General features: G+C 57.9%; 6 protein-coding genes across 6 annotated transcripts; 4 read left to right on the forward strand and 2 right to left on the reverse strand.

Annotated features, from left to right (window-relative positions):
- Window positions 1–86: 86 nt before the first annotated feature.
- On the reverse strand, window positions 87–2,833 carry SCHCODRAFT_02589559 (sodium/hydrogen exchanger). The gene is made up of 5 exons (XM_003028383.2): window positions 2,457–2,833; window positions 2,299–2,373; window positions 2,174–2,250; window positions 1,912–2,118; window positions 87–1,857 (listed from the first exon to the last, which is right to left on the reverse strand). Exons 1-5 carry the CDS (start codon window positions 2,721–2,723, stop codon window positions 474–476), a joined length of 2,010 nt encoding a protein of 669 aa, XP_003028429.1. The 5' UTR covers window positions 2,724–2,833; the 3' UTR covers window positions 87–473.
- A 148-nt stretch (window positions 2,834–2,981) lies between these two features.
- On the reverse strand, window positions 2,982–4,538 carry SCHCODRAFT_02639152 (uncharacterized protein). Its single transcript, XM_003028384.3, has 2 exons — window positions 4,167–4,538; window positions 2,982–3,969 (listed from the first exon to the last, which is right to left on the reverse strand). The coding sequence occupies exons 1-2, from the start codon at window positions 4,335–4,337 to the stop codon at window positions 3,211–3,213; spliced, it is 930 nt and encodes a 309-aa protein (XP_003028430.1). The 5' UTR covers window positions 4,338–4,538; the 3' UTR covers window positions 2,982–3,210.
- Window positions 4,539–5,150: 612 nt separating this feature from the next.
- Window positions 5,151–5,701, forward strand: SCHCODRAFT_02513932 (uncharacterized protein; the record flags this gene model as incomplete). The annotated part of the gene is made up of 2 exons (XM_003028080.2): window positions 5,151–5,348; window positions 5,396–5,701. 2 exons carry the CDS (start codon window positions 5,151–5,153, stop codon window positions 5,699–5,701), a joined length of 504 nt encoding a protein of 167 aa, XP_003028126.1.
- On the forward strand, window positions 5,495–6,764 carry SCHCODRAFT_02074004 (uncharacterized protein). Its single transcript, XM_050341691.1, has 2 exons — window positions 5,495–6,298; window positions 6,381–6,764. Exons 1-2 carry the CDS (start codon window positions 5,727–5,729, stop codon window positions 6,511–6,513), a joined length of 705 nt encoding a protein of 234 aa, XP_050198241.1. The 5' UTR covers window positions 5,495–5,726; the 3' UTR covers window positions 6,514–6,764.
- SCHCODRAFT_02074082 (G-alpha-domain-containing protein) lies at window positions 6,556–9,055 on the forward strand. Its single transcript, XM_003028081.2, has 11 exons — window positions 6,556–6,893; window positions 6,946–6,981; window positions 7,034–7,658; window positions 7,709–7,827; window positions 7,881–7,936; window positions 7,991–8,021; window positions 8,077–8,098; window positions 8,167–8,171; window positions 8,225–8,356; window positions 8,407–8,505; window positions 8,557–9,055. Exons 1-11 carry the CDS (start codon window positions 6,695–6,697, stop codon window positions 8,721–8,723), a joined length of 1,491 nt encoding a protein of 496 aa, XP_003028127.1. The 5' UTR covers window positions 6,556–6,694; the 3' UTR covers window positions 8,724–9,055.
- A 1,912-nt stretch (window positions 9,056–10,967) lies between these two features.
- SCHCODRAFT_02514371 (uncharacterized protein) lies at window positions 10,968–13,694 on the forward strand (the record flags this gene model as incomplete). The annotated part of the gene is made up of 10 exons (XM_003028082.3): window positions 10,968–11,105; window positions 11,230–11,325; window positions 11,449–11,496; window positions 11,820–12,087; window positions 12,142–12,335; window positions 12,388–12,551; window positions 12,600–12,699; window positions 12,751–12,945; window positions 12,994–13,555; window positions 13,615–13,694. The coding sequence occupies 10 exons, from the start codon at window positions 10,968–10,970 to the stop codon at window positions 13,692–13,694; spliced, it is 1,845 nt and encodes a 614-aa protein (XP_003028128.2).
- Window positions 13,695–14,012: the final 318 nt, after the last annotated feature.

Consider the following 14,012-nt stretch of genomic DNA (forward strand, 5'->3'; position numbering starts at 1 on the left):
CACTGTCACAGCGTCACTGTCAGTCCAACAACTTTAGAGCATGTGATTTGTGTGTGATCTGGCAAGCTTAGCTCGCGCAAAGAAAACATCCATCTTCTCAAGACCTTTGCAGAATTGAGATAAACCTCATGACACAGCGTTCAGCCAAGTCTGGGTATGTAATGACAAGTGCGAAAACAGATGTCCGTTTGTACACGGCTATGCAAGCATGCTAACAAACTCACACCCTTCGAGGCACGAGCTCTGCTATCCTACTGTGCATGCCATCCGTATTCGCATTGATTAGACAGATCTACCAAAGAGCATCTATTACTTGAAGCACCAAGGCAATAAAGTTATACCTCAAACCGCTCCTGCATATCGCCCGGGCAGCTCACAAAAAGGCTGCAGGAATCTCCCCTACTCGCCGCATACCCTACTTCGCCTGCCCATCCCTCCACACCGCCTCCTCCACCGAGCCCGGATACCGCACATCACCCGGACCTGTTGTCCATGAACGCAATGTTCCTCAACGAAGGCGAAGGCAACCCACGCTCCATCCTGCTCTCGTCCATCACCGCCGCCACCTGGCCCCCCGGCGCCGGCTCCGGCGGCATCTCCTCCCCCATCTCCTCCCCCTCCTCCAGGTCGTGCCCCGCGTCAGCGCGCCGCTGCCGCCGCGCGTGGAACGTGCGGCTCGCGGTCGCGTTCGAGAATATAGGCAGCAGGTACCGCTCGTCGAGCGCCTGGAACCACTTGCTGTCCTCGCTCCCGCGGCGCGAGTTGGCGCCGCCGGGGGAGGCGGGTGCGGACGCGGACGGCGGGAGGCGATCACGCTCTGCAGTAGATGCGAGCGGGAGGACCTCGCCGACGTCGGAGTCGAGGCTTTCGGAGGATGAGGAGAAAATTGTTGCTGTGGGGTTCGGCGCGGATGTTGATGTAGGCATGGGTGCGTTTTGGTGATTGTAGGGTTGGGCGTAGCGAGATGTCGAGGGGCGGGGAGAGCCAAGGTAGCTAGGTTCGTCGTCGGCGTAGCGCGGCCATGCGCGGCTGCCGCTGAAGGAGCGTCGGCCCAGCCACTGTCGGTTCGGAATCTCTTCCTCCTCGTCGGTACTTGCGCTATCATCCTCCACGCCAGTGCGAATGCCGAGGACCTCGAGCATGCGTGCGGTCGTGCCGCCGAACATGAGCACCGTCAGCACAACAACAGCCAGCACGGTAGTGCGCATGATCTGCGCATTCGGGCCCTGGAAGCCAGCCGCCAACGCAACGCCGACGGCACCGCGCAAGCCTGCCCAGAAGAGCATCATCTGGTACGAGTGTGGCAGTTCCTCTTGTCTCTGCCCGCGTGCATGTCGATGGAAGAAGTTGATAGCTTCGGAAAGCGGGAAGACAGCGGCGTATCGCGTGAAGACAACCGAGACGACCGTGATGGTGATGAACAGCGGCTTGACGTAGTGGCCCACGGGCTCTGACACTGGCGCGCTGGTGAAGAGCGCAAGGCCGAGGTAGATGAAGATGAAGTTCTCCGAGAGCTGAGCGAGGGTGGCGAATATGTACTTCGTCGCGCGCTGTGTGCGGCGGGACATGGTATGGTACGCGTAGTGCTTGAGGGTGATGCCGCAAAACAGCAGGGATACAATGCCGGACATCTGGCACCCATTCGAGAAGAAGTAGCAGGTGTATGCGCTCAGGGCGACCAGGCAGGACTCGATTTGGGGGTAGTGGGTGAGGGCGGAGTGCTTGAGGAGCAGCGACATTGCCAGGCCGAAGGCGACGCCGAGGGCCATTGATACGGAGAAGGACAGCAGGAAGATGCCGATGCCGTGGAATATGGATCCTAGGTAGACTTCTGATCCATGGAACTGCGATAGCGTCCTGGAGGTGAGGTCAGCCCGAGGCTCGGACGAGAAGCGGCGTAGCGATACTCACTCGTACATGACGATACTGACAGCATCGTTCAGCAAGCTCTCGCCAAAGATGACCGTGTACAACTTGGGGTCGACCTTATATTGGTTAAAGATCGCGAGGATGGTGACGGGGTCGGTGGCTGAGAGGGTCGAGCCGAAGATGAGACATTCGATCAGCGTGAGGTCGAGGTGCTCGAGGCCGAGGAAGGAGTATATGTAGACTAGGACACTGCGCTGTAAGTGATCAACGCAGGCTCGGTAGGGGAAGGGACTTTGACGCGTACCCAACGCCGACTGCGGAGATGAATGTCCCCAAGAACGCGAAGGTCAGGATCGAGCCAAAGTTGCGGAAGAAGTTGTCCTGTATGACTGTCAGATAGAGAGTATGATGCAGCAAGTATATGCGTACCTGCTTGAGCTCATAGCCCGAGTTGAGGATGATTGGTGGAAGTAGCAGGTTGAAGAACAGCGTGTGCTTGAAGGTCTGCCAATCCACGCGTCAGCACGGTCATGCTTCTCGAGGATCATACCAAAGGAGGCGGGACACCCCGATCTACGCGTACTCACCAGCATTTCACGAATCATCGTCCCCGGCGCCAACCTGACAATCAGACCGACCGCCATGCCCGCGAAGATCGACACCAGCGTCTCGTGCACCGCGCGTATGCGCTTAATCTGCAGATAGTAGCTCGTCCATAGCGAGAGAATGAGGAGGCAGCACACGAGGAACAACGACCAAGACGAGTAGAACTCCTCGTCCTCCGCGACCGGCTCAGAAGGTGATGGGGACGCGGCCGCGGCCGCTACCGTTATTGACCCCAGTTTCAAGGACATTGTGGGGCAGAACGCCTATGTTGGACCCGCCACCGTCGTTGGCGATGTTGTTGTCGTCGGGCTCGGCGTCGACGTCGACGCGTTCGTGCTGGCGATGGTTCGGAGGCGGGGTACAGGCTGACTAAGCAGCCTGCGACCGGCTATTCGGAAACGGCCGAATACTTCCGGTTTTGGAAGGCTTTGTCGGGTTGCCGAGCAGCAGCCTCTTGCCTTCATGCCTCTGGCTTTCCCTTCCTCAGACAGACCAACTCTCCCAGATGGACGGATACATAGACTTCGATTCTGAACCATAACTGAACAAGGAAGACATACACTGTTACACTAAATCACACCATGGAGATATATGTACACGCGTCCGAGCAACCGTAGCGACAACCGGTAACCTTCGAACAGATAACACGACAGCAGGGCAAGAAGAAAGAGCGCAAGAAAGGACATGGACGCAGAGGGAATCGACGAAACATGTCATGTGGGACAATGACCACGATTACTCGGTGCGCTGGCGCTTCGCCGACTCCTCCTCAGCACCCTCGCTGGAGCGCTTGGTGCCCGCCTGCGCACCACCGGCGGGATGCGCGGCCTTGTACGCGTCGAACTCGGCCTCAACGCGCTGGCGGGCGTGCCGCTCCTCGTCCCAAAGGCGGCGCACTTCCTCGAGTTGCGACTGCAGGTCGCCCATCGCCTGGTCCATGAGCAGCTTCTCAAGCGTCCACTTCTCGATGTTTCGGCTCTCGTTCTCCTTCAGGTGGTGAATATACTGCACCGCACGGGAGAGGATGGCGCCCTTGGCTTTCTCGCCGGAGCCGCTGGGCACAATACGTCCGAGCTCGTTGATGCCCTCGTTGATGTTCCCGCGGCGGCGGCGCTCAACCTCCTTGTGGTTGTCCTTGCGCTGCCGCGTCCACTCGTCGGTACCCATGGCAGGGTTACGCCCCGCGCGGCGCCCGGAGGCGGAGCCCGTGCTGTTCGGGGCTTGCGAGGACTCCTCGGTGGGGGAGGCGTCAACAGTGGTCGGACCGGGAACGGTGGCAGTGGGAAGGTTGGGGTTGGGAGGACGAGCAGCAAGCGTAGCGGCAAGGTTGGCCGTCGCAAGCTGGGTAAGATTGGGTGGGCCGCGCGGGTGGGTGGAAGGGCCAGCATCACCGACGCCTGGGTAGGCAACCGGCTGCATCTGTGCCTGCTGGTTGAATTGGGCAAGGTTGGAAAGTATCTGGGCTGCGTCTTCCTTGCCTCCCGAGTCAGGAACCTGCAGGATAGATTAGCAAGGGCTCGAGGCCGATTCTGCACCAATGCGCGCTCAATGCCCACCCCCGAGTAGGCGCTTGATCCATGAGATCATAGCGCCTATCGTAAGCAAAGCCCACCCTCCATTCCTGCCATCTTAACCTTCCCCCACACGTCGCCGCTGCACACAGCACGAGAGAATGAGGGGACGCAACTCACCTTCCCCTGTAGGAGATTCGGCACATTTCTGAGGATGGCGAGGAGCTGATCTTGGGGGATAGCGCTCAACGCGAACGCGGGATCGGTGGGGAACCCAACTGGAGCCGCGCCTGGAGGAGGCGCCGGGGCATGCTGGGGAGGTTGGGTGGCAGGATCGGTCTGGTTAGACATCGTGGTCTTCGTTGGTGGCGAGGTTTATGGACCCAGGGATGGCGAAATTGGCGTCGTTGGTGTCGTTGGCGAAAGGGGGATCGTACGAAGGTTGTTGTAGTGGTCGCGGGTGGGTCCTCGAGGTCGAGTACTTCTTGTGTTTATTCGATGTGGCGACGGCGACGACGCGGTCAGCGCAAAACGTGACTGGAAGTGTGGAAGTCACGGGCGGAAGAAAGTCATGCGAAAAAAACGTGAGACACAAACTTGGGCAGCGGTGACAAGCAAATACAAATAAGCAGAAGGCGTCACCGGCGGCAGCACACGTTGTACAATACCCTCCGGGCGCCATTTGGCTTCGAATCGGACTGAAAAACGCAAGCAAAGGGGTCTGGAGGACTAGCAAGTGCACTTACAGCTTGATCAGCGATTCCCAGCGATTCCCAGCGACCTCAAGCCAGGTTCTGTCAAACAAACTCGCCGATCACTTGTCAAGGGAGGATTCCCACGGATTGGGAGCGAACTCGATTTGCTTCCGTCTATTTCCTTAGGAGGCGTTATCCTAGAGTCTTCAGCTCTGATTACTGTACAAGCATCTTTCTGGCGCCATCGCGACTCAGTGATGGTCATGACTGTATCTTGCATACTCTGTATATGGTTTACCGACAACGACGGACTCGCGATTGCGACGACGAACACCTTGCGTCTCCGACAATGTCATTCTTCTTCAATACGGCCTATTGAAGCTTTGCAAAGGGTCTTTTCAAGTCCGCAACATTCGCCATTCCGCCACTCTAGCTCGGTCTCGCGCTGCACTCCATATCTCCTCCGGCGATGGCGGACTGTTTCCGGTCTTGCGGACGTCCTTTCGTCGGTATGTCTACTAACTATACGCTAAGCAAGGACAATACAGGAACCTCGCACCGCCTCGCTTGTTATGCTGTCCGCAAGCATCCTAGTCCGCCTGCTATCCCCTCGCAGAACGGCACATTCAACGACCAGCCTGCGACCTGTCCATCTCCCGCGACTACGGTAATCCGCTCCTCCGCGCACCGCTTTCCTCTTACAGGCCCTCGCAGGTGATTCGTGTAGTTGGAGGATCCGCGCTCGCCTTCGTATCACCACACGCACACTGCCTGTACTGCTTAGTACTCAGTGAAGGTCACCCCGGGGAGCCATCACTCTACTTCGGGACTAGGGTTCTCGGGCCACCTGGATGCGTCTTGATCATTGGACTGTCGACCTCCTTCCAGCGCTTCGGTGATACGCCTTCGCTCCTGGGGTGGACGACCTCGAGGTCACCCGACTGGTCAACTGTAGTGGGCTCCATATTGCGGCAAACTCTCATACGACCCAGACGGACCGCGATGACGCTCATCGCCTGACTGCCATCTCTCTTACCGTAGAGATATGTTGGTACGGGTCGTGATATGCAGCCTACGCCAGTACCATCAACGATGCATGGGACGTCCCGCCTGTCGCAATCAAGGCTTTCGCGTGGGTGTCGGATCTGTCCATTCTATTGTTCTTCTTCGGGTGTACCGCCGGTGTTGGGCCTCGTGCACCTCGCATATCGACCTTATCCGGCGCCTGCCATCATCCGACGCCCGCTGGTCGTTCTCATCGCCGCGATCACTGGACTCAGCACCACTGAATGGACTGTCGCAAGCAGGGTACTACTTTGCTATCGGTCCTGGATTCTTGAGGCCAAGATCAGATACCCCCGAAGCTAACGTGCGTCCGGTGGCGCCTGATGGGCCGGTAGGTATCCCTGATGTGAGGTGGGGACTACGGAGGGACTTGCGGTCGATCTCGAGGCGAAAGCGAGCGTGGACGCGAAGACATACGACTCGCATGCACCGCCTTTCATCTCAGTTCAGTGCGATGAGTCCTGATGAGCGTATCACGCCCAGCCATCCGTGGCTCCGGGCGACGAGCGGCGAATTAGCGGCAGGAATGGGACGAAGTGTTTCACGGCAAAGGTCTGCACTCCACCACGCTTCCCATCCATACTTACTTGTGGGCTATGGACTTGAACTTACGTGGCGCGTCGCCTTCATACAGCGATCCCCTTCCAGCGCAAACTCTAGCCCATTGTGATGCAGCCCTTCCGATACAATGTGTAGAAACCTGGGCCAAGGCCTCTTGCAACAGTCGAGCCGACGTCCGAGGGAGGAAGAGAGCCTCTGACCGCTGAGTCATTCATCTCGAACAAGGCGCAGCTCCGGCCAGCGCCCGGCGCCATCAAGCATCAGCCGCTCGCATGCGCGCTATTGCAAATCACAGGCTCTGCCCCTGGTACCGTGATCTGAACGGCGCTATTTGATGGTCTTCAAACACACAGCATCGACCCTCTCTCCCTCCCTCCACCACTCACGATGGGCCAGCAGTACGAGGATGAGGACCCTCTCACGCGCGCGATCGCGCCCCCACCGAATGAGACCCCTCAGGAGCGCCGCGCACGCGAGGCCGCGGAGGCAGAAGCGCGCCGCATTAGTGACATGATTGACGACGAGATCAGGCAGGAGCGGGAGGCAGAGAAGCGCAAGAAGAAGGCGGTAAAGCTGCTCCTCCTCGGTGCGTCCTGCGCATAGCAATTGATTGCAGAGCGCTGATACGACTTGCGCAGGCCAGAGCGAGTCCGGAAAGACCGCGACGCTGAAAAGTGCGGGCTTCGACCCCGAGTTGCACGCGCTCGCTGACGCCAAGCATCACAGACTTCCAGCTGCAGTATTCACGCCGACAATGGCTCGAGGACCGCGATGCATGGCGCTCTGTCATTCACTTGAACCTCGTCCGGAATGTCAACAGTATACTGGACATGTTGGCGAAGGAGATCGCTGCCGCCACCCGGCCCGATTCCCCCAGCGATGACAGTGACCCACCTCGACGCCGGCATTCGCGCCAGCCGTCTCGACCATCAATCCCCTTCACCGACACGCACCGCGCGCTACGTACCCGCCTTGCGCCGCTCAAGCGGGTACAGAAGGACTTAGAGCGCCGCCTCGGGGACCAGTCCAAGGAGATGTACACCACGGACGTACACACCGCGGCGCCCTTCGACGACATGGCCGCCGCTGGCTCTCCCGCACCGCGAGGCGTCTTGCAAGAGTTCTCCATCAACTCAACCAACGGCTGGAAGTCTGCGCTGGATCGCTTCCGCCGCGGGGGCGTACCAGACGCTCGTGCTGATGCGGCGATGAAGCTGCAGAAGCAAGTCGACGCGCAGATACTGGACACGATCGCATCGTGCCGGGACGACATGCGGGCGCTATGGAATGACCCAGCGGTGCGCGCCATGCTCGATCGGCGACGGTCGCGGATAGAAGATGGCCCGGGGTTGTGAGTGTCGCCCATCTCGTGCGGGTGACAGCGCGTCTAACACCTCGCAGCTTCCTCAACGACTCGGACAGGATCGCAGCTCGCGGGTACGACCCCACCGATGCCGACATCGTGCGCGCCCGCTTGCGGACGGTTGGCGTTCAGGAGCACAAGTTCATGTTTGAAGTCGGTGCGTGTGATTGGTCGATGTACTTCGCACGCGTCGAGCTTACACTCGCACAGGACGCACGGCCGGGCAGGAATGGCGCTTCTTCGACGTAGGCGGCACCAGGAGCAGCGTAAGTAGCATTCGTACCCTCGGATCTGCATAGCTGACGCCGATTGACGTGCAGCGCGCCGCCTGGTACCCGTATTTTGATGATGGTAAGCATCGCCCCCAGTGCACGCCTTCAGTCACCTCTAACCCTTCACGCCACAGTCGATGCCATCATCTTCCTTGCGTGAGTTGATCCTTTGCAACCCTGCGATCCCAACGCGTCCTAATCCGGCCGACCCGGCCCCCTCGCAGACCAAGTATGTTCATTTACCCGTTTCGTCCCTGGAAACTCGTCCTCATCTAATAACAGTCTCCTGTTTCGACGAGAAACTGGCCGAAGACCGAAGGGTGAACCGGCTGGAAGATAGTTATCTCCTGTGGAGATCGGTTGTCTCATGCAAGTTGCTTGCACGGACGCAGATCATTTTGTTCCTCAACAAGTGTACGTTCTTTGGCGTCGCAGCCAAGCCGCTTCGCCTGACAGACCCATAGGCGATCTACTCCAGACCAAGCTGAATCGCGGCGTCAAAATTCGCGATTCGGTACCCAGCTTTGGCGAGCGGCCAAACAATCTGGCGACCGCGACGAAGTGTACGCCACGCATTGAGGTGGTGTCGGCGAGAACTCACCAGCGCCTCGCAGACTTCCAGCAGCACTTCAAGGAGATCCTGCGCCAGCACTCTCCCGTGCAGCGGCCCTTCTACGTGTACCTCACCTCCGTGATTGACACGAAGGCGACGGCGGCAACGCTTGGCGCTGTCGAGGAATCTATTCTGCGCAATCATCTACGCCGCGCAGACCTCATGTAAGTGAGGCATCTCCCCTTACACGCTCCGGCAGGCTTACTGAGCAACCCTGCAGCTAATGAGCGCACCTTCGCTCGTAAACGTGTCTCGTTCGCTCTCGCGCCACCACCGTCCATTGCTGCCACTGTATAATTGTATCATACGTACGCTCCATCTGGCACGTTCCGTCCTCCTATCCATATTGCCCTCACCCTCCCCTTTGGCTCACCGACCTACTTTATGCACGTCCGCTTTTCCGCCCCTACGCAGCGGACGTCTCTCGCGACCGGCTCTCCTTACCACTGAGGCTATCCTTACCACTGGACCTAACTTATTATCTCTGCTTACTCTGCTGTCGCTGCCTCGTTCACGTTGACTGCCTACAGTTGCCGCGCCTGCTGCTGCGACCTACACGTACCCTATTTCGTCGTAGCACCTACGCTTTATGGATCTCTCTTTCCTGTATTGCTTGTTATACATTCTAGCATGTGGAATAGCTGTCCTGATTCAGACGATAATCAATGGAAGAAATTTATTTATCTGTGTTTGCCTTCTTATCACACTCACGCGTGGTACTCCCTGCGCTCTCATACAACGTCAATGATCTGACCGACTTGCGAACGTCTTATTGGAGTCGTAACGCTCGCGGACTGCGGCGAAGTGCGCGAGGATCCGGGGTAGGCAACGATGAAAAGGAGCGGGTCGAAGGAACGCACATCATTCTTCACGCTCTTCTGGAGAATCTCGTGTGTCCTGTGTCCAGTGGGGCCGGCAGGGAAAGGAAAGGAAAGGAGTTATTCGGGCGAGGTCCCTAAACAGGAACAACCCTATCCGCCCCACGCAACCAAGGGGAACTCTTTGATCAGCGTTTCGGCGAGGTGAGCGTCTACAGACTGTTAGTGACTTTCTCCCCGAGCAACAAGCCGAGCTGACGCACAGAATAGCCGTTATACCGCAGCTCCGCTATCCGGAAGATATGTGGGAAAGTCGAACATGCGCCCGACTTCATGGATATCACTCTTCATGTCGACTTCGCTGGGGAGACTTTAAATTCTGGTCGCTCTGCGCTCGCGACGCTCATGAAATGGCAGTCGCCGCCGCTCACGAACGAGAGCGAGTACATGCAGGTCATGGCACATCACAACGCCGAGCTGTGGAATAGCGTACGGGGCCACTATTCGAGGGAGGATGCGCGACCGAGATTAAGCGCTGATGGTGCTGTCGTGAGTGATGGTCCTTCTACGTTGGCAAAACCGCCTGACCACGTTTCCCCCTAGCACCCTTTGCTACCTCGCCCTCTTCCTCGTTGACTTCACCTACTGGTACAAATGCTCTTCGACCGTTACTATTTTCACGAGCTAAAGAAGCGCAGGACGCGCAAGACCTCAGTCTTCCTGCTAGTGGAATAGCGACTGAGGGAAAAGAGATGTACAGTAAGGATAAATACGGACGCCCCCGGAGCGGCGTGGGAAAGTTCTTCCCGAATAGGAAGGCGGACCAAAAGCGTGGACGCGAGGCAAACCGTCCACCCATGGGAGGAGGCAGACTCGCCCCTCTATACCCTACTTTTGACAACTATCAGCATCCACGTCACAGAGATGCTTTTTGCAGCGGGAGTCGTTAGCTGTGTGGACAGTGTCGTCAATGACACGCTGGGCAATCTAGAGAATTGGTGGATCCACGTCTTGATGTATATGCCGGAACTGTTGCTCCCATTCCTGATGGCGAAGGCTATCTATCGATGGGAGTTCAGTACCGACTAGGGGCGGTGCTTATGTGCTTGGCGACTTGGACCGATTTCCTGAGCCATCTCACCAGCGTTGATGGGATCGTACGCTTCTGAGAAGTAGCGCGCCTAAGGTGGCAAGAGATCGCTCAACAGTCGCCAAACGACCACACAAACAACCCAAAGACGAGACAGTTACTTCGCCAGAAGCGCAGCGAGTCCGTGTTTTTGTATTGCTAGGGAATATATAGTGCCAACAAATAGACGAGTTTTGGAAGTTCGCGAAGTAGCGCTAGTTCCTCGACCGCGGCAGCTCGTCAGGCTTTTCACAAGTGTTTCTCAGAAGTAGTCACGCAAGGAGATGGTCTTTTCAAGGGATTTCTCAAAGATTTCTCAAGGTTTTTCTGGTCTGATTGTTCTGGTATTGTATGCAAAGTGTGGGCTCTGCAAGGGCTCTGCTCCTGATGTGGGCGAAAGTCCCCGAACTGTAGGTACGTTTCGGTATATATACGGTAGGTAGGGCGGCGCACGGCCGATGCAAAATGACTCGAGTTGGTGAAAACTTCCCGATCTCGGATAATTCCCGCGAGGCGCATCAGCAGCTTCTCGCAATTCCTGTCCTTCCTCCCCTCAACTGGCCTGCCGCGTTCCGTCGTTCCGAGGCCGTCGCACGTTCTCCGGTGAGGCCGATGGCGGATAGCGCTGCGTGTTGAAATTCCGAGTCATATTGGTCCGGGTCCGCCTAAGCTTCGACGCCTTTCTGGTATAGATAGGTTCGGCAGTCGTTGCCTGCCGCCAAGACAGCTGTGTTCGCTTGTATCGTGCCCGAAGCCGAGTGGAAGACCGCGCGGTGAGGCGCGGTACTTCGCACAATTGTTCGGTCGGCGAAGTCCGAAGCACGTGAGTGTTCGAGTTGACACGGTCATGTGACTCGTGCGCGTCCCGGCGATTGGGTGAGGACCGCGGCTGCGGTCCTATGAGGTCCTCGCACCTTGCTACCTCATAGATACAACTGTCCAGTAGCCCAAATTGACAAGCGATAAGACCGAGCGAGGATGGTGTTCGACATGGGTGAGCAGCACGCTAGGTACGCCTACTGCCCGGATGATTCCCCTTCTAAGAGCCAATAGATGTCATCCCCGTCGCACATCCCAGGGTAGGAAAGGCTAAGGGAGCTCTAAGTGGTCCTCGAAGTGTCTTCTGGGTATATTCTCGGTCAGATGCCTCCCAAATGGCCCTTTTAAACAGTGTCTCTCTGATAATAGCTCGGTAAAATACCTACGACGCGCCCGTTGTACAGTCACGACGTCGTAAGGTATATACGAGTCCTTATGGTCACGCCAGTTAAAGACGCCATATCGCTCTGATATTGGGCACAAAAATGCGTTTTTCAGCGCCAGGCGCATCATCTCCCCCACACCAAGATCTTGACCGTCCCCGGTCATTCTCTCTTAGCAGTGGAGATGAATCGGCGTTGTTACCCTACGGCATACGCCGTAGAGTCGACTGCGACGACAGTCTCTTCTCTCTCGGTTGGTGTGTTTCTGGTTTTCGGTGATTCCCGTAGTTTAAGCTTGCTCGATCGGATCGACGGCGCCGGCGATGCTTATATGTCGACTTCCCGCGCCTCGTGCCTTCTACATCTTGCTCTCAACGTTCACGGTACATCGTACGTGCCTCCGCGACGCCACGCGCCCCTACTGATGCAGACAGCAGCCATGGCGCCCACCGACACGCTGGCGCATCGCTCGGCGCGTAAAAGCCATCAAGCATACGGCTCCAAGCTGGACTCCATCAACTGGGAGTTCCACTCGGCGGCGGGGCTCAACAACCGCGCCCCCACGACTGAGAATATCGTGTGGGCGTTGGGGCGCAAGGGTTCCCGCCAAAAATTCGTTCTGAAGAAGCTGGTAGGTGATTCTGTTCTCTCTTATTCTCTTAGGCGCTCACGCGGCGTGGTAGCACGCACTGGCCGCCATTCTTGTCGCTGGCGAGTCCGAGGCCGACGACCCCGATTTCGCGCCGGATCCGGTGGTTGCCGCATGCCTGTACTTCCTGTACGATTGCATTCGCGCGACCGACCCGGCCGCTAAGTACTACGGCGCGGCCAGCGTTCCTCGCCCCGAGTAAGTACCTCGCATTTCTCGCTATTGTTCCTGCTGACAGTTTTCTAGTTTCCTTCTGAATCCCGTCGCGCTGACGTTCCAGCACGCGGACGAGAAGCTTCGAGGAGAGGCGAAAATCGCCGCCGCTCGTCGAAGCAACCAGGACATGGTAAGTCCTCTAGTTTTTCGCTGTTTTCCATTGTTAACGCCTTCGACCCAGTTCGAGAAGCTGCGCAACGCGCCTCGGCTGCCTGCGGACCACGTAGCGGTAGTCGCAGAGCGCCTAGGGTACGGCGAGCTGACGCTGGGGGAGTGCGGTCCCGCCAGCGAGGCTGAGCGCGGCTTCGCCGGGCGTCGGTCGCAAGCTCGTCGACGCGGCGCGGAGACGCCGCCGCCTTCGACGTCGCGTCGCAAGGTGAGTTTTCCATCTACATTCGCACTTGTGGTACTGAGTTTTCGCTAGGGTATCTCGGCGAGGGCGGCAAGGGCTCAGCGTCGTCGTAAGTCGCCTACGCCTACCGCCAGCATCGACAAGGCGGACGTCGAGAGCGAGGACGAGCAGGACGACGCTCCAGTCCCCTCTCACGCCGACGCAGAGAGCGAGTCGGAGGAAGACAGCGTCTTCGGCACGCCCTTGCCGCCGTGCAAGCGTGCTCACATGCGCATTAGCTCTCCTCCTGACTCTCCGGGTTCCCCTCCGGTTTCCGCGACCCTCCCCGAGGTCGGTTCCGCGTCGCCGTTCTCGGCTACCTCGGTGGCGCCCCAGTGGTCGCCCCTCAACAGGCCGGAACTGCTGCTGGAGGCGCTGCAAGCGCTCCCGGCGAACACGTCTCGCCTGTTCTCCCTCTCGCCCGAGGCGTCTGGGAACGAGGCTTCCGGCCCTGCGCCTGAGGCGTTGGATCATGCGGACAGCGGACCTTCGGACGCGTTGCCTGTCCGGCTGCGTCGTCTTCCGCTCGACGCGCTCGTCGTCCCGGAGCAGTCGCTTCCGGCGCCATCGCCGGAGAGCTCCTCCATGCTCTTTGGTATGCTCTTTCTCTATTTTCCACGGCTCTTCTTGATTTTCTGACGCTTTCTTTTACAGGTCGTCCTACTCCTGCCCAGGTTTGGCATTCACGGAACACCCGCCCTCCTACGCCTCCTTGGGATAAGGGGCTTTACTGAAGGGGAAAGCGCTTTGAGGCGCCGGCTTGATTTTTCTTGACGTTATAGCTATCTCTTTTAAATTTCTTGCTTTATCTCTTGTTTCTACTCTAGAGTAGTTTATTTCTTGGAATAAGGACCCAATTTCCGTACTGAAAGCGCGAAAAATGAAGCCCCGCTTCTCATGAATTGCTCTTACTTCGTCGCTGGTTCATCTTCCGAGCTCGCGTGGCGTGAACGTGACTGCCGGCTATTGCCGAAGTTCAACTTGCTTCCGCGGCTCTTAGCCGTGTAGCGCAGCGCAAAAAAAGTTTTCTCTCTGTCCGACCGATTGACAAT

This window comes from Schizophyllum commune (assembly GCF_000143185.2).
Source record: "Schizophyllum commune H4-8 unplaced genomic scaffold SCHCOscaffold_11, whole genome shotgun sequence".
NCBI lineage: Eukaryota > Fungi > Basidiomycota > Agaricomycetes > Agaricales > Schizophyllaceae > Schizophyllum > Schizophyllum commune.

Bases quoted from the DNA above. Each gene is read 5' to 3' on its own strand.
- SCHCODRAFT_02589559 (XM_003028383.2), bottom strand. From the start codon at position 2,723: ATGTCCTTGAAACTGGGGTCAATAACGGTAGCGGCCGCGGCCGCGTCC. The intron at 2,374-2,456 runs GTGAGTACGCGT...GTGGATTGGCAG, and splicing joins CGATGATTCGTGAAATGCTG to ACCTTCAAGCACACGCTGTT. The intron at 1,858-1,911 runs GTGAGTATCGCT...CCTCACCTCCAG, and splicing joins GTCAGTATCGTCATGTACGA to GACGCTATCGCAGTTCCATG.
- SCHCODRAFT_02639152 (XM_003028384.3), bottom strand. From the start codon at position 4,337: ATGTCTAACCAGACCGATCCTGCCACCCAACCTCCCCAGCATGCCCCG. The intron at 3,970-4,166 runs GTGAGTTGCGTC...TCTATCCTGCAG, and splicing joins CGAATCTCCTACAGGGGAAG to GTTCCTGACTCGGGAGGCAA.
- SCHCODRAFT_02074004 (XM_050341691.1), top strand. From the start codon at position 5,727: ATGTTGGTACGGGTCGTGATATGCAGCCTACGCCAGTACCATCAACGA. The intron at 6,299-6,380 runs GTCTGCACTCCA...GCCTTCATACAG, and splicing joins CGAAGTGTTTCACGGCAAAG to CGATCCCCTTCCAGCGCAAA.
- SCHCODRAFT_02074082 (XM_003028081.2), top strand. From the start codon at position 6,695: ATGGGCCAGCAGTACGAGGATGAGGACCCTCTCACGCGCGCGATCGCG. The intron at 7,659-7,708 runs GTGAGTGTCGCC...AACACCTCGCAG, and splicing joins ATAGAAGATGGCCCGGGGTT to CTTCCTCAACGACTCGGACA. The intron at 8,022-8,076 runs GTAAGCATCGCC...TTCACGCCACAG, and splicing joins GTACCCGTATTTTGATGATG to TCGATGCCATCATCTTCCTT.